We start from the raw sequence: 18494 nt of genomic DNA, 5'->3' as shown, positions 1-18494 counted from the left end.
TCTTTCTTTAATTTTGGGAAATTTTCTTCCATGATTCTGTTGAGGATCTGGTCCATGCCACTATCTTGGGATTCTTCTCCTTCCTCATTTGTAAGTTTGGTCTTTTTATGGTGTCACACAATTCCTACATATTCCATTCTTGTGATTTCTTAAATTTTTCATAATCTTTGCTTGAGTGGTCCAGTTCATCCCCTGTATCTTCCAGTCTTGATATTCTGTTTTCCATTTCATTCATCCTATTGGTGAGGATTTCTCCTGTTGTTTTTAATTGGCTTACTGAGTGTTTCATTTCCTTTTTCATTTCAACCTGAGTATTCTTCAATATTTCTTTCTTTGTGTGTTCTTTGAATTCACTGAATTCTTTTATCATGTTTATAATTGTTCTTCTGAGTTCCCTGTTTTGTGTTATCTCTAGGGGGTTCTCATCGTACTCCTCTACAGGACTGATGGTACTTGGTGGGGATACAGTATTTTGATTTTTCATGTTATTATTTTTTCTCTGTGACTCTGACATGTGGATTTCTTTTGTAGATTCTGGTTCTTGTGTGAGACTCAAGCCTTTCTTTTTTGAGTTTAGGTTTGCTTCTTTTTGTAAACTTTCTGTGCCTTTGTGGTTTACTTGTTGGGCATGAAAAGCTGGTTGGTCTTGGCTTCAGGTTCTTTCTTTTGATTTTATATTGGAGTAGCCAAATTGTTTTCATCTTGCTGCTCAGGAGTTCCCACAGAGGCCCAAGTCAGATGAGGATCAGATGCTCTCAAGCTTTCTCTGAAGGACTGGATCCCTCCAGGAAAGATGCTGGCCTTAGGAATTTGAGGGCTGGACTGGCCTGGGAGCAGGGCCCAGCAAAGATGCTGGCCCTCAGAGATTCAAAGGGACGTGGGGGTGAGAAGAGGCTGGAGTGCTCCTGGAAGAATTGGGTTGTTCTGGATGCAAAGGATCAGGAAGCAGTTGGGATTCTGGACTAAGGGATCAGTCCATGGATCTGGTGTGTCATGACAAGAGATGGGCCAATGCCCCTGCTAGGAGAGAGATGGGGTGGGGGAGCTGGGAGGGTGAATGAGGCTGGGGGAGTCAAGGCACAGTGGGTGCAGCCAAAGTTACCCAGGTAAGCTGCTGGCTCCTGGAAGCTGCAGGGCTAGGCCACCCAGAGATGCAAGGGGAGTAGGGGACTAGAGGAATGAATTGGTTTCATCTAGATGCAAGGTATCAGGAAGCAGTGGAGAGTTTGGGCCAGAAGGTCAGTCCAGAGGTCTGGAGTGCCAAGACAGGAAATGTGCCAGTCCCCCTGCTTGGAGGAGAGATGGGGTCGGGGAGCTGGGAGGGTAAATGAGGCTGGGGGAGTCAAGGCACAGTGGGCTAAGCAGCCAAACTTACCCAGGCAAGCTGCTGGCTCCAGGAACTAGGGCAAAAATCTTTAACCCTAGTTAGGATCAAGGCAAACATGACTCACAAAGGAGGCACTGAAAAATATGTGTAGTTGAAATGTTTTGTACAAAGCAAATTAAGTAGAATTCCTTTGGCAGATCCAGAATGCAAAGAATTAAAGGAGGAAAATAGAAATGTTCTGTTCCATGGGGAGTCTAGACCACATAAATGTATCTCTTCTTCCTCCCGGGACCCAAACTTGACACTGAAATAATACAGAGGGAATAAATTCCTAACAACTGCAAGAGCACAGACAGACCATCTGTAGAAATAACATTAACTGGTGCCTGAAAGATGAAGGGCAATCAGGGTGAGGTGAGGTGGGTCGTAGACAAAGGTAAGGGACAGAACCGAGGAAGCCACAGCCTAAAATACTTTGCAAGCACATGCAGTCAAAGGCTTGGGAGAGACTTAGAGCTAATATCTATCTAGTTTCATGAAGGAAGGTAGGAAAATACCATGGAGCTGAAAATAGGCACTCACTGAAAGTCAAACCTTCTCAGGTAAGTAAGCATCTCATTCAAGAAGAGAAGTCTTTTCTGAAGAAATCAAGTGGCCCTGTGGCAATGGTCTTGGTGCTCTGACACTGGGATATCCTGCAATAAAAAGAGCCATCCCAGTATTATAAGGAAGTCCCCCAGGCAGTAATGGGCTCTGACACCTCAGCCAGCATTCCCAAGTGCTTATATATGTACATTATATGTTATTTTTAATATAAATATATAACCAAGGATTCTCAGGCTCTGCTGCCTTAATTCTGGGATTATAGGCATGTGCCACCATGTCTGACAACCAGCTGCTTTTTGATAGAATTTAAGATCCTCTCCACAGGAAGGAATTCATGTCTGGTACTGTAAACCCAGTCAAAAGTCCTTGGCTAGGGAGGTCATATTCTCTAGTGAGGAAGCTATAGCTGTTGTTTTGCTAAATGGACATGAGGTGCCTGTCAAATTGCTTTCTAAATATTTATGCTTATGTTCATAGATTGCATGCTGCTGTCAGCTTTGTTAAGAGGAGCTTCATTTTGCAGTAGGGGATGGTTACACTAGAGACTTGTGAATGATCACATCAGAGACTTATGGATGATCAGAAGTGCTAAGAATAAAGGACAGTCAAATGCTCAGCCCTAAATTGGACACCTATATCACCCTCTCTGAGGCTTCAGAAAACACCACAGAAGGCGGGAAGGTGGGCAGAAAGAATGTAAGAGCCAGAGGAAGGGGCAGAGCACTGTGGAACACTATCTTTTGGGCAAGAAATGGAAATAGATCTCAAACTCTTGAACTCTCAGTATCTGTGATTACCTGCACAAGACCTGGTCCCATGAGGCCTTGCAACTCTCTGAAGATTTATTGGCAGTTAATAGTTACCAGAAAGAGGGAGAGACATTTTCTTCAGTGGCATAGCCACTGGTAAATTGCCCATAGTCCTTAGTAATTTAACTAGTACCCCTAATTAAATCCACTGGGACACACACACACATACACACACACACACACACACACACATACACATGCACACACACGACATGAACACAGAAGGAAGACTAGTTGGGAAGAGGAACAAGATCAATGAGAGGGAGACAAGAATAATGGAGGGTGAGTATGATCAAAATGCATCATATACATTCATGGAAACATCACAATGAACCTCATATGTCACTAATGTATGCTTACAACAGAGAATAATGCCCACACATATACAGAATAATCAGGACAAAACTAGAAAAATGATTTAAGAAATGATTTAAATCTAACTCATGAAATTAATGAGTTTAAGTTTCAGTATCATGTTGATAGGAATTAGGAACTAGGCAGTCCCTTTTGGAAACAGTTAACTCAGGATTATTGGTCTGAGGAAAACAAAATGTCTACATCTCCTAGTGCAACAAGTAGTCAGCTCTGAGCACAGAGGTTTTACAATAAACTCTAATCTGTGAGCTGAGAAACTAAAATCCCTAATTCATGAAAATATCAGCAAAGCACCAGCTTTTATTCTCTTTACTTCCTGGTTCTTCTCCCACCTGGAATTCCATGCCCCCCTCCATTCCCTGCATTCCCTCTAGTTCCTCCCCAGCTGGCAGGCTTTCTTGAACCTGCACAAGTTCATCCAACCCATTCACTAATCCAAATTTCCCACATATGTTCAAATTAACGAACCAGATTCGTGCCATATGGATTGGATGCTTAACTTCCACATGGGCAGGACCAAAATGGCCTGTGCCTAGGGTATAGAAAGTCTTCCTCCAAAATGCTGTTTGGCAATTCATTTTCAAGACACTTGCTATGAGTACTTGTTCCTTCCCTCAATAAACTGCTTGCTTGCCCTCTACTGTCTTGGTTCATTGTTCCTCATGATTGTGAGGTAGGGAATCAGGCTTTGACTCAAGAAACTGGCAACAATGTCTGTACAGTAAGCTCAGAATCCAATCCATCCATAGTGGAATTGAACTTTAGACTTTGGGAGGAAGCTACTGAGGAAAACATGGAGTTCATGTAATCCACATAATTTGGGATAAATGGAAATGATAAACACAAAGTTAAGGGGAAAAAGAATGAAACAGGAAAACTATGGGGACTACAGTAATGTTTGCCTACTGAAAAGACCCACTTGGCAAAATGCTACAAACCAAGAGATTAAAGTTCAAGACTCAAAGCTGGAAGAGTTGGGATGCAGATCATTGTAGAATGGTTGCCTAGTGTGCATAAGGCTCATGGCGTCCATCCTCAGTACTCAACCCTAGAAAAAAGAACTCAAGATTGCAGAAGTACTTGAAAATGGAGGGACTAGAGGTTAAATATTGACTGTACTTTAGAATATAGGAAAAACCTAAGCAGTGGTGAAAAAACAGTTTTTAAACACAATACTTTGCCTTGCATTTTCCCAGGTCCACACATCTTAGTTTTTTTTTTTTTTTTTCGTATCCATAAAGTTATTTTAAAAAATTGTTAAAAACTAATCATGTAGGAATATTTAATATGCTCAAAAAGTTTGTTCCTCATGTTGAAGGAAAATACATTTGCAACATCTTCCAGACACCATCTTTATCAAACTTCTAGATGATGAAATGTACTGTAGTAGATTCCACAGATTGCATTCTTCCTACCGCCCCCCCAACCCCAATGTGGCATTTATTATCCCAATGACATCTGATCATGGTTTGCCACCACAGGTCTGTAGAGCACACACTGCATATTTACTAGCAGAACAAGTCTTCTCTATTTGCTGCCACATATCATTTCAGATAAATGTCTGACTTTAAGTAGAAATACACCCCCTGATTGTAAACATTCACCAAGAGCTTCCAGAGTACAGTGAGTAATAGTGAGAGCCGGGGGTCAGTCAGCTATTCCTGATCCTTGTGGACACTTCTCAGATTATGAAAAATGTTTTGAAGGCAAAAATTATCATAAGCCTTCCTTATATTTCTGTAAGACAGTAGTTCTGGATATATATTTCTAGTTGAAAACACCCGAGAGTCATTCTAAAAACTATATCAAGCACCATTTTCACTTACCTGGAACACATTGAGTTAAATTCAGCAGTATATGTGATTATTAATAACAAAAATAACAGTGGGTCTCAAGTCCCCTTTTGTGAATACATACGGAGTACCACATCCCGGCTGGTGCTAACTGGAACCATACATGCATATGAAGAAGAGCAACTCCCCTAGGGCCACATGCAACCTGTCACCTGAGGCACAACTATCACTTCTGTCTGTGGATGCTACACAAGGCTGTATTTGGCATAAATTTTTTCTACCTTTAAGAGTCTAGTATATTTTAAAAATTAACCCAAATCATGCACTTGGTCAAGGCAGGTCTGGGCAAGACACAATATCAAGATTCTTTGTCTTTGGCTGGTGATGTTGGTTACCTCATCCTGCTGAGCACTGAAGACCTAGAAATAACAATGTAGACAAAGAGTAGATTCAGTGGCGTGGGGAAATGGGAGGGCAGGAACAGGAGGTTGTGGTTAGAAAGGAATTTCAATTTTAAATGATAGCAGTTATCAGGTATGACTAAACTAGTTGGTAGTTCAGAAGTTCAGTAAAGGTAAAGTACAGAAATTGAAAATGTTAAGAAACACAAAGGCTAAGAAGATGTGTGGTGAGAAACAATCTGTAAGCCATTGAAAAAGAACAAAGAGAATATTGTAAATTAGCCGAGAAAGATGAGGAAAGGTTAGTGTAAATAAAAGGCATTAAAAAAAAAAAAACACCCAGATTTCTTCCTATGACTCTAGTATTGCTCAAGACTGCTTCCAAAGAAGTTGATGTTCGGAGCTCTCACAAGCATCTCATGAATTTAGAGCATGTGGAGACTTGTTTGCCAGGAAAGACCTAATTATTTCAGGCATGATTATTAATAGATCTGAAGGAGCATATCTGATAATGAAGGTAATTTTCTCCATCATAGTATCATTCCTCCTTTCTGCGACAGCTTTAATGATAATTCTCACTTGGGATTATACTGTCTAGAAATATAAAGGGAAGAAAAGGTGTTTCAACCTGTTTTCTTTGTTGTCTCCATTTCTTTCAATCATAATAAGCACATCTTTCACATACAAGCTGTTCCCATTGAAATCCAAATTCCTCATTAGATTCTAATGTTAATATTAATAACTAATATTTGGACCACAGACACTACTAAGTATAACTTGAGGATCTATAATGAGAATGATCTATACAAAAGACAAACACTACACATTTTTTTTTTTTGGTTTTTTTGAGACAGAGTCTCCCTGTAGCCCCAGCTGTCCTGGAACTCACTATGTAGACCAGGTTGGCCTTGAACTCAAAGAGATCTGCCTGCCTCTGCCTCCTGAGTGCTGAGATTAAAGGTGTGCGCCACCATGCCCGGCTCAAATATAATACTTTAAAAAAATTTTGTTGATTTTGTGTGTGTGTGTGTGTGTGTGTATCACACAGAACATCCCAAACCATCTTATTCAACTATACACCCACTTTCCAGATGGCATCCTCCCATAGCCTCCCTCCCCCCACTAGAGCCCTTATACTCTGATATCCCTGCTACTGTCTGCTGTGTTGTCAGCACCCCCAGCCATTCCCCACTACTTGTCTATCTGGTGAATCTAGTCAGCCTATCTAGAGGTCTTTGTTTTAGGAAGGTCAGCAGCAATCAAGTTGTCAATATTCCTTTACATAAGATTGGGGTCTGCTGTTCATTTTCCCAGTTCTGTGCTGGGTTACTATCTGGGAGTCCCTTTGGACACCCTGGCCAACAACTCAAAAGAAGGTATCACCTATCTGGCATTCTGGCATTGTTGCTTGTTATGTAGCCTTTAGCTACACATATGGACTCTTTAAGAAATTATATTGGCCCCTTTAATCTTTGGTTATACTTTCCTTTTGGGTGTTTAAGGCCATATAGTTGGCCCAGATAAACCAATTTATTTTCACTCTTAAGGTCCTTTGAGGATCTGTTCCTCAGGGGTCACATGGGCTTGGGAGGAGCCCCTGACTCTTTTCTTTTACCAGTTCCGCCTATGTGAAGATAAGTCAAAGGTCCTGCTCGACCATGGTTGGCTTCGCTTGGAAGCGTGGAGGAACTGTTTCCTCTGTGTTGACCCTCCTCTTTGTAGACTGGACACTGGTTCAAGTCCATCTCGTGGGGTCTCAAACCAGGGAGGTAAAGGAAAAGAAATTTAAAACATTTCTACGGACTTTAACCTTTTTTTTTTTGTCACAAATAGTGATGTTTATTGTTCATAGTATTTAAATAAATACTGGAGTTCCTCTTTCCTGCCATGAGGTTGATGCTTATCCATTGCTTCAGATCTTGAATACAGATATGCCTCCAAACAAGAGAGAAAAATGACTAACTGATGCTCATCTGGGTGGTGAGAATGGCTGACTTGTCTGTGTTACCTGAACCACTGAAATGCATCCCATGTGACCACGTCTCAGAATTAAATGCTATTTAAACATGACTACGTCATTCTATTTTTGGTTGTTGACACTTTAGTTCATAATAGTTCACTCATGGTCTTGTACTTCTGTTGTACTAACTTAAGATGTGAACTTGTCAAAATTGTCCATTTCTTCTGACTTGCAAATATTCTTCCAGTCTCCCAACAGGAAGTGGTTCCATCTTTTTGTTTCTTCCCTGATTTCTTTCATCAGTGATTATTATTTTCATTGTTTAAGTCTTTTATTTTCATGGTTAAGTTTACTGTTAGGGTGGGTTTTTTTTTTTTTTTTTTGAGGTGGGCAGGCAGGTACTGTGAATGAGATTAATGATTTTATTTTTCTCAGCAAATTTTTTTAGAAAATCATGTATAGAAAAAGCTCCTTGTTTTTTCACCATATTTTATTATTTCTATTTTATATGCATGAGTGTATTGCCTGCATGTACATGAGTACTTATGTCGTGCAATGCCTGCGGAGATCAGAAGAGTGTGTTGGATCCCCTGGAACTGGGCTTATTTAAGGTTGTTATCTGCCATCTGTGTGCTGGGAATCGAACCTGGGTCCTCTGCAGCAGCAGCCAGTGCTCTCAAGCTCTGAGCCATCTCTTCAGCCCCAAGTTCCTAATTTTACTTGTTGAAATTTGCACCCTGGTATTTTTCTGAATTTATCAGTTTTTAATAGTCTTGATTTTCATGTGAATGGAATCATATTGTCTACAGTTTGAATTTCACCTTTTTTATTTGTAGGCTTTTTATTTTTTTTCTCTTTCTTCACTGCACTGGCTAAAACTTCTAGTACCATATTTCATGAAAGTGGGTATCTTTCTTTGATCCTGATCTTAGAAGAAATGCTTTCAGGTTTTCTCTTTTTAGGATGTTGACTGTGGGTTTGCCATATATAGCCTTAATGATGTTGAAGTAATTTATTTAGATAGCTCATCATGAAGATATATTGAATTTTATCAAATGCATTTTCTACATCTATTTGAGATGATCATATGACTTTTATTCTTCATTCATGTGATCCATTATATTGATTGATTTGCAAACATTGAACCTTTTTTACATCCCTGGGATGAAACCCACTTGATCATGGTCAATGAGCAATTTGTTGGGCCACAGTTCTTGATTTGCATGGGTTTTGTTGAGAAATTTTGCATCCATGTCTATCAGTAATGTTGCCCTTTTTCTTGTGGGCTCCTTATTTGAGCCTGGTAGCAAGTTAATGCTGGCCTTATAGAATGACTCTGGAAGGGCTATGTTCCGTTTATTTCTTTGGAATAGTTTTAGAAAACTGGCATTATTTTTTCTTTAATGTTTATAATTCAGCAGTGAAACCATTGGTCCTAGCTTTTCTTTGTTGGAGAATTATTACTAATTTGACCTTATTATTTGTATGAATATGTTCAAACTTTTTTGGCCTACTTTGGTAGGTCATATGTATTCAGAAATCTGTTCATATAGTCAAGGTTTCATTGGTATAAGCCTTTCCATGACAATCTCTGATGAGCCTTTGTATTTCTGTGGTATTAGTTTTAATGTCTCATTTTTCAACTCTTGATTTTATTTGGATCTTCCATGCTATTTTCTTGATTGGTCTAGCTAATATGCATGGTGAAGATGTAGTTAAGTCCACTTGGGGGTCCTAAAAGCCTTTGTACACGGTGTCCACATCTTTCCCAAGATTAGGGAAGTTTACCATTATTAATTTGGGGAATAGGCCTTCTGTGGAATTACCTTTCTTTGCCTTTGGGCATTCCCAGAAGGGGACTATGCAGGGTTTTCTGCATATTCCCTTGGGCCAAAGCCCAGGTCTCCAGATGGCTGCTGACAACAGCAGCCTGTGGGCTCACAGAGATGTTTTTTATTCTTTTCCAAATCCAGGCTACAGTGCATGTTTCATCGTGCTGCAAGAGTGAGACTGCGAAGGTTTCAAGTAGAGTGCTAGCATCTGCATTAGTAGGTGTGCTGAGAATATTTTTCTCTCATCCTCACCCTGACAAGGGGGAGATGCCTGCCCCACTCCAGATTCAGAGTGGCAGATGCTGGAATATTTTCTTCCTATGCTCTTGTCCCTGGTCTCTGTATCTTAAGAGTTTCCAATCTCTTTCTTGATCCAGTGATTTTTTCCATGGTCACGCATCTCAAAGTGCATCTATATACTGTGATTATTCTTGATAGAGGAATGCTGGGAACCCCTATTCTGCCACCTGCCTCCTGTCTTCCCCAGGAACGTTATATATTTTTCCTGGAGTGTAATTACATGGCAGCTACAGAGTCAATAGTGATTAATGTCGTTCTACCAGGAGGGACTGACAGAAATATTGCAGCATATTAACACAAGATACCTGGACTGGGGGGGGGGCTTACCCTCCATTTAGCAGGCTGTGTAGCCTTAAGTCTCAGTTTGTAAGCTTCAATTTTCCCACATTTGAAGCAGGGATTAATAATCTTGCCTCATAACAGCTGTGTGAGGTATAAAAGCTTTGAAAATCAACAAAACAGGCCTCCTGAGATGGGTTGGGTTTGGCCAACATTTCCATCCCACATTTCAGTATTTAGTATGTTAACAATGTGCTCTCAGCTCAATTTTTTGGTCTCTCATATCACCTATCTCATCAGTAATGGGCAGCTCTGTTAAGAAAGTCCGAATTACTCACCTCTGAAAGACGGTGGACACTGACCCATCTCTGAAGCATCCAGGATCCCAAGAAGGGCCTTGTCTGAGGTTAAGTCAGGATTCTGTAAGAGTATCTCTGATACACAAAACAGGTACCACAAGCTGACTGGTGTGATTATCACTTCCTTGACAGGGAGTCCCTATGCTCTAATATGCAACAAATCACCTGGGGGATCTTTTTCAATTTTTATTGAATTTTTGCATATTTCATACATAAAATCATCTTTATGCCCCCTTCCCCCTTGGCACCCTCCCATAGCCCCCCACTGATCATCTTTTTAAAAAGGATTTATTTACATGTATAGGTGTGTGCTTGTGTGAGTTTATGTGTACCATATGTGTGCAGGTGCCCTTGGAGGTCAGAAGAGTGAACTGGAATTTCAGGCAGTTGTGAGGCACCTGATGTGCATGCTGGGAACCAAACCCAGTTCTTCTTCAATAACAGTAAGCATCCAGTTCACTGGGAACTCTTCTTAAAATGAAGATTTTGACCTAGTATGCAGAGTAGGGCTTGGGTTCTGCTTTTGTAGATTTGTTTCCTGCAGTATTTTGATGCTTTTACTTGAAAGGCCAAAGATAAACACTGGAACTGCTCATAAAAACTCAAAATAGACAAGAGGCTTATCTGCAAAATTATTTATTTACATTTATGCTCATATTAAAATCTTTCTGGGATGGAATGGCTAAGATGAAATTTACAAAGCCGACAGAAAAACATGAATCTTTATCTGAACAGAATTCTAGAGATGGCTTTAGATTAACTTGTTTTCCTTCATAAAACAAATATTCGCTTAAACTATGTTGTGACAACGTTCCCTCAGAAAGAATAAACTTGGTTTGTCGCGTTAAAAAAAAGCTGAAAAGCAATAAAGGGAAAAGTGAAAGCTGTTCCTAAACAGTGGTCTACACTCCATGAAACCAAAACTCTTTAAATGCTGAGATGTTCAAATAGGGCCAAATATTATCTAATGAACCTTTCAATACATGAGGTTTTGTTATTAGGCTTTGACCTGGTTTTTGGCATTACCTGAATGACTCATTGGAGTGATATAATTACACATTGCAAGTAATCCATTCGAAACAGGACTTGCTTAAACACTGTAGTATTACAGTGCACTCAGACGTGCCTTGACTGGGAATACCTTTAAGAGAGGCTGACAACACCACATTTCTCTTTTTCTTCACTCAGCAAAGTAAAAAGAGAAATCACAAATTCATTTTCCACATATTAAGAAACAAAAGTCTGACATGAAGTCTTAGTTATTTCTTTTTTAAAAAGTCACTCAAAATAATACCTGCTTTGGATATTGGTCCTCTTCTTATACTTTAAAAGTCTATGATTTCATGATCTATTGTAAAATATGCTGATGGCTAAATATATAAACAACTTCCAGGAGGGATTCCCATTTTAAAAATTGTCTAAAGTCTAGCTTGAGTTAGAGTTTTTAAAAAATAAATAAAACAAAATACTGTGGTTGGCTCTACCCTCAACTCCTACTTTTCCCCCTTCACAAGTCTGAACTTAGGAGCAAAGGCCTCTGAAGAACAGAAGACGGCAAACAGGACAGTGGAGGTCTCACCACTGCACGGCCTAGTACTTAGTGTAATGCATTATACCAAAGGAGAACTCCACCCCTTTTCCTCGAAGAGGCAGTCTCACTACTTTACTAACTGTTCTTAGATAAAAATAAAGTTTAAAGAACCAGTACTTTTTTAAAAAAGTAGATGAATTTCTATAAAACACACAACTTGTGATTTTTAAAGACTGCAACTAAAAAGTCTGAAAACAAAATCTAAATGTAATTTTAATGTCTTTAACAGGTATTCTAAAAGCTTTAAGCTACTTTCTAAATGGCCAGTTAAACTCCCACTCTAAACTGTTTCTCAAAAGAAAGAAAGAAAGAAAGAAAGAAAGAAAGAAAGAAAGGAAGAAAGAAAGAGAAGAAAGAAAGAAAAGAAAAGACTGTTTTGATATCTAGGCCAGCCTGGGCTGCATAGTGAGACCCCATCTTAAAAGAACCCCCCCAATAAAAAAATTAAAAAACCTGTTGCATAAATGTATAAATTTAAGTATCTGAATAATATTTATCATAGTGATCTCTTTCCCTTACTTCATAAGTGGGGTAGAGCAAGAAATAAATACATAAATGTGAGCTAAATTAATTTTCATTGAAGTAGCATTCTGATTTTGCATAAAAGGATTCTAAACATGGTTTAAAATTTTTTTAAAGTCCTATTTACAGTCATTGTACATCACTTTATATACACATAAATACAAATTTATAAAAACATTAACCTATACTTTTCATAATATAAAAAATAAAAATTACAAAACTAAACCAACTGTTGGAGAAATAAGCTTGATCAATTCCAGTGGCATTAACCTTGAGTGACCTGAGGCATCTCACATAAGCACTGCATAGAGGCTCAGTCTTTGACCTTAGCCTAGGCTTATCCACAATTTAAGAACAAAGATTCCTGTTAAAGCTAATGCCATATAAGCAGTTGAGACGAAAGATTTGGGGGAAGAATGAGAGCAGATGTCAAGTATTTTGATATATAATTACAGGGAATGATTAAAATTAATTCTTTTTCCAGAGGTGGCGGGTGGGGGAGGGGATCAGGACTTTCTGGTAATAGTAGCTGTGGTTCCCTGGGCTGGCAGAGTGGGCAGTTAGGCCACAAGGAATTGTAAAATTTCTTGACGGAAATTACTTGGTTGAGTTTCTCATATCACATGACTTTTCAGGCAGTTTGCCTTATCTTGTGTTCCTGCCATAAAGCAATGCTAACTTTTCTCTTGTAAAGGGAAGTTTTTTATTTAACTTCTCTCCCTATAAAAACAAGCAGGTGGTTGAGATGAGCTTTGGTAGTCCCGCATCTGATAAGCCCTCCACGTGCATGTGTGGGTATACTTAGGTTTATCGTTCTGTAATTCTGGGGTCTTGAGAATGAGTGCAAAGTCCCATTTGGCATTCTTCACCTCCAATGGCATTCCCATTGTTTTCCACAGCATGAAATTCTAATGTTCAGACTTGAGGTATCAAAAGGCTAGAAGCATAGAAATCTTGACTTGTATTAAACAAATGGCAGAAACTCTACTATAAGTTAGAAGACATTTTTAACTCTAAAGTCAAGGCCTTTCAGACAAATAAGTGCACTAAAATATAGACATAAAAATTTATGGCTGTAAATACATAAGACAAATAAATAAGGTTACATGGTTTATACATGTCAAATTTTTAAAGAGGCTGGGCAGCAGTTCAGGAAGACAGTTGAAAAAATTGTTCCCTGAGTTCTTGGTGTGACCTCAAAGGTATGGCCGTGAACTCCAAGGCTTTGGAGAAAGGAGAATCCCAGGTCCTCTTCCAAGAGTGGCATTCAATGATCTGTTCAATGCTCTAACTGTAGTTCAAATGCATCTATTTCTTAGAAGACAAGGTCCTCCCCCACCAAAAAAACCCCCTATAAGTGGAGGAGAAAAAGGCTGTGAAAGAAAGCAAAGCTTCATCACTAAGAGTACAGGTGAATCACTCACTTCTCAATCTATGATACAGCAAGAATAGGTGTCAGAAGGTAAGAAGTCTACAAACTTAGACTTTTCTAATCTCAGTGGTTACTGAGACAAACCTTCTTTAAAACAGCATTACAGTCTATCAATTAATTCAAAGAACCAAAACTACTATAAACAGAATGACTTCAGTATTTAAATGTTAACATATAAATTTGTTTTTTAAATGAAAATTATAACCATTGTAATTTAAAAAATCTGGACTGTAATGACAGCTTGATATATAATTGTAATTAAAAAACATTAAAAACTGGGATTTCAAGGTTCTTAAATTATTTGCATATATTTTCTTTCTTGGTAGCTATTCGTAGAATACTTAAAATTCAAAGCTTGTGGATAATTTAAATAGCAAACTATGTGATCTGTGGAATTCCTATGAGTATCTATTTGGAGACTCTAATTTCGCTGCTGGCAGATTTAGGGTAGGCTTAACTGTAAGCCATTGGAAGTGTTGTAATAAGGAGGTTTGGAGAACCTGTGGAAATGTCCCGGTACTTCAGTACAGTGTGCACAAATGCATCCTTTGGTGTGGCTATGACCTCAGAGGAAGCACGGAAGCCAGTGGTGCCGGAGCCAGGCTCCTGACAATGGTGCTGAGGCTGGCGATCTTTTCTTCTAGGAGGTAATTTTTCTTCTCTGCTGTTTTCTGTCGCTGTTCTGTCATTTCCAGAGCCTTTAACAACTGGGCATTTTCAACATACAAATCTTTCACCATCACATCTGTTTTTGTATTTTTGCAGAGCTAGGACAGAACGAGAAACACCTTTATTCCATTTCTGTAGCTACTCTCAAGTTTAAGGTCTGACAGAAGGATAGTCAGTTAATGGCAAATCACTTCTGCCAGTTATATGCTCTTGGTCTGCAATCTAGCTGTGACATCATAGTTGGTGGTGGGGATACAAACAGAGCAAATCCAAAATTTTCAGGCTGTTTCTTTGCATAATCTGGTTGTGGAAGTTACTAATACAAAAAGCGTATTTCTATTTGAGGACTCAAAAATGAATTTCTCCCACGTAAATTGATGTCATTCCTTTATTCATTTTGAATGATACCAAACACTTGTACAACCTGAATTTTTATGATGTGAACTGTGTTAAACTCTGCTCTTAACAGATGTTTAAGATTTGTATTCATAACTGCAACCTATAGTATGGATTTTTAATACAATGGAGTATTTCAACATTTAGCTCATGAATCCTTAAGTCACCCCCTGGGGCCTTGTCTAGAGGGTATATCCAAGCTCTTAGGGGTAGAATATACAGTTAGGTTGGGGAGGGAAAATTCGTTAGCCAACCTGGAATACTTTCTACTGTTCCTGTTAATATCGTCAATCTCCTTTCCTCTACTTTTTTTTTTTTTTTTTTTTTTTTTTTTTTTTTTTTTTTTTAAAGACAGGGACTCTCTGTAGCCCCTGCTGGCCTGGAACTTGTTATGAAAACCAGGCTGGCCTTGATCTCACAGAGATCTGCCTGCCTCTGCCTCTACCTCTGCCTCTGCCTTGCTGGGATTAAAGGTGTGCACCACCACGCCTGGCTTCCTTTCCAATCTTTAACTCCTCATTTCATAGCCAATTTCAAGCAGGGTTAATAAAATAGAGAGCAACTACAGAATGGATAACTGAATTATTAGTATTTCCAAGGACAATGATCTGGATGGCTGGCAGTTATGGTGCACATCTCAGAACCTACTCGTCACTGAAATGTTCTAACTCACCTTTCCTTTTCCCTCCCTCCCTCTCAATTAAAAGACAGTTCAATGCCTACAAGACTAGCAAAGCTAGCAAGACTCTCCTCTCCAGATCTCCCCTCCTCTCTAGTGTCTTCTCTCAGGACAATATGAACTGGCAGTGACAAGTGTTTATAGATGCCCATGTACATGTGTCATCCTCATTCTGTGACGTTCCTACAACCTGGACGGCCTTTCCTACATTTTTTCACCCAAATCTGAAGACTTAAGGTTTAAGAGGTCTTCAGGAACCTCCTGCTAAACTCCTGCCTTGGATCAACCATACTGTGTGTCTCTCTATGAAAATAGAGCTAGCTCTTGTTTATTTTGAACCTGCCACCTGGAGAAATGCTTGGCTCTTTCTAGGTACGCTAGAATTCACATTCCGTATGCTTAGGGCTTTACTTTGCTCACGGCTACATCTCTAGTGCCCAGAGCAGGGTCTGACAGATAGCAACTTGTGCTGAACATACGAACCTGCAAAGGACCGAATGGACAAATGCTCACTAACACTCCTTCTCGCTCCTGTGTTTAAGATACAGAGCAAAGGAAAGTTTCCTCAGGCATCCAGACCCTCTCCTGTGATTGTCATTCTTAGGTTTTATGTACCTAGAAAACCAGGGTTGGAAATTTCTGCCCTCTACCCAACCAGTTTGTCTCAATCTCCTGTTTCTGAGAGGACTGTAACACTTTCTGGGGTGGTAGTGCTCCTTACCTATCTTTTCCAAGGATATACATGTAGCTTCTAAATAGTATATTGACATATGTCATCAGCAGGTGAAAAGATCAAGTTGCTTAATGGTCTGAAATTTGGGGTCCAGACCCCATTTAAGCTTATCCTTTGGAAGCCTGGCTATATAGCAATAAGACACTTAAAATTTTATTTATTTATTCGTGTGTGGGCACATGCATGTCATAATGTGCACGTGGAAGATGAACCGAACAATTTATGGGAGTTGGTTTTCTCCTTTCACCATGTAGGTTCCAGGGATCAAACCCAAGTTGTCAGGCTTGGGGGCAAGTGCCTTTACCCGCTGGGCCATCTCACTGGCCGCACTTCTTGAGGTTGCTATAAGCTACTAGGAACAGGAAAATCAAAGCTCCAATTATTTAATTTTTAAAAAAATCATATAGTTTTTCTGTTCACTTAAAGAGGTATATTTCTTATCTTGGGTGGAAAAAAAAATCTCTAAGTATCCAGTTCAAGCACCTGAACTTCATTAGGAACATTTTTGTGGTGAACCACAATTAGCAAATATACATTTATAAAATTATGGACAAACAAACCTCAAAAGAGTGTTGGGAAAAACTAAAATGTAGAATTCATATTTGGGGGCTCATATGAGGAAGAATAATTCCTAAGTTCTCTGGCATTACCAGCAGAATCTACTTCATTAACAGCCACAAAATTAACGGCTATAATAGAAGGATGTGAAATTTGAAGTTGAAACTGCAATGTGGGGGCTGGAGAGATAGCTCAGTAAGTGTTTGCCCTGAGGCACGGGGCCTGAGATCAACCCTCCGCACCCACATAAAAGCTTGGCACAGTGACGCACACTTGGAATCCCTGTCCTGCAGAGGAGGCGACAGGCAGATAGCCTAATCAGTGAGCCCTAGGTCCCAATGAGAGACTCTGCCTCAAAATACAAGGAAAGCTACTGAAAAACAATCCCTGAGGTAGACATCCGGTATGTGCATGCACACACACACTATTGGAATGTGAGGAGGACAGTAGAGTCAACGGAGAAGGCGCACCTGTTCTTTGAGCTGATTCACTTTCTCCTGAAGAAGCCTTTTCACCAGTTTCAATTTCTGTTCAACTTCTATCATTCGTTCTTCCATGAGAGTTACTAGGTGTTCCTGGCTTCCCTGAAGGAAAGAGGAGGGAGAAGTGTATTATCATTTGAAGATCATGCCTTATTAGAGATACCAGTGATTTATTCTCCTGTAAAATGCCTAAAGAAAGGATGGCCAGTGCTTTGCCTTCATAATGGGAAGGATGGATTTCTGATGAAATGGGAGTTCTGAGCACTGCATGAGCCAATCATCTTGGAAAAACAGCCCTGTCAGAGAAGCAGCAAAGATAAAACAAAGAATCTTACCTGTGGTACCATTGTCCCCTGATACAATTTCTTAAACCCATAATTAAAAACCTGTGTGCACTTCTAATAAGATGGGTATCCACTGTAAATTAAAACATAATGACCAGCCTTCCATTGTGATTTGAGCCTTGGCAATACTGCGGGTCTCTCAACAACAAGGCAAACACTGAATTTATTTGGGATTGGTTAATGTTTCCAATCAGCTTGCAACACACACGTCTCGTTTTTCCTTTGAAATGACTGATTACTGTGAAAGTGTTAGAATGTTTTCTTCATAATAATCAGCTTCTTCCTGCTAGTTATCTGTTCACCTGTTTCCCAGTTCAACTTGTCAGTGTGAAGCAAACATCTGGATGAAGGATGCTTTTATCACCAAAACAGACTAGAAGTTAAAAATCTCCTAACAGCTTCTACCTAGATGAAACCACAGCACAGCAAGAGACCTGGTCTTCCCTCTTCTTTTCATATAACAAGATGGGTTAAGGGGAATGGGGGTTAAGGAAGCCAAGTAACTGAGAAACAGAAGGGGAGAGAGGGAGAGGGAGACAGGGAGGAGAGGGAGAGAGAGGGGAGAGAGAGAGGGGGAGACAGGGAGGAGAGGGAGAGGGAGACAGGGAGGAGAGGGAGAGGGAGAGAGAGGGGAGAGGGAGGGAGAGTAGGGGGGAGCATGCTAGTTAGCTGCCGGACTGCCCCTCCTCTCAGCCCATCAAAAGGCTCACGTCAGGAATTTTAGATTTCAGAAGGTACTTCAAGTCTTTAAGCATAACCCAGGTGTAAATGATTGGTGACACTTTAATATTCTTAAAAGGCACACTTTCAATTTTATGTCTTACAGGGTTTATACTGAGTTCAATATTATAGAACTATTAATTCAACAGTGAACCTAAAATTTTTATAGGCAGTTTTGAAAGAGATGTATCTTTGCTCTGGAAACTATTATTGAGTATGTTAAAGCTGTAATGAAATGCTTCTTCTAAAAAATAAATATATATAAAAAAACAAAAACAACAACAAAAAAACCCCTAGCCCCCCCCAAAGGCACACTTTCAAAAAGAT

At 39.6% G+C, this 18494-nt stretch overlaps 1 protein-coding gene across 3 annotated transcripts in view; it reads right to left on the bottom strand.

The window, feature by feature from the left end:
* Positions 1 to 11988: 11988 nt before the first annotated feature.
* The window catches only part of Nin (ninein), a 103666-nt gene continuing 97160 nt past the window's right edge, over positions 11989 to 18494 (bottom strand). For 2 of the 3 annotated variants that reach the window (XM_008829842.3, XM_029561971.1), the window contains 2 exons: positions 17092 to 17205; positions 11989 to 14353 (listed from right to left, as the gene is read on the bottom strand). In XM_008829842.3, coding sequence (XP_008828064.1) covers positions 14144 to 14353; positions 17092 to 17205 — 324 coding nt within the window. In that variant the 3' untranslated portion in view covers positions 11989 to 14143. The remainder of the gene's footprint in view (positions 14354 to 17091; positions 17206 to 18494) is intronic. The other variant, XR_003849002.1, reaches the window with a different exon arrangement.

Source organism: Nannospalax galili, unplaced genomic scaffold (genome assembly GCF_000622305.1).
Source record: "Nannospalax galili isolate Female #2095 unplaced genomic scaffold, S.galili_v1.0 scaffold253, whole genome shotgun sequence".
Classification (NCBI taxonomy): Eukaryota; Metazoa; Chordata; class Mammalia; order Rodentia; family Spalacidae; genus Nannospalax; species Nannospalax galili.
This window is presented reverse-complemented; position numbering and strand designations above follow the sequence as displayed.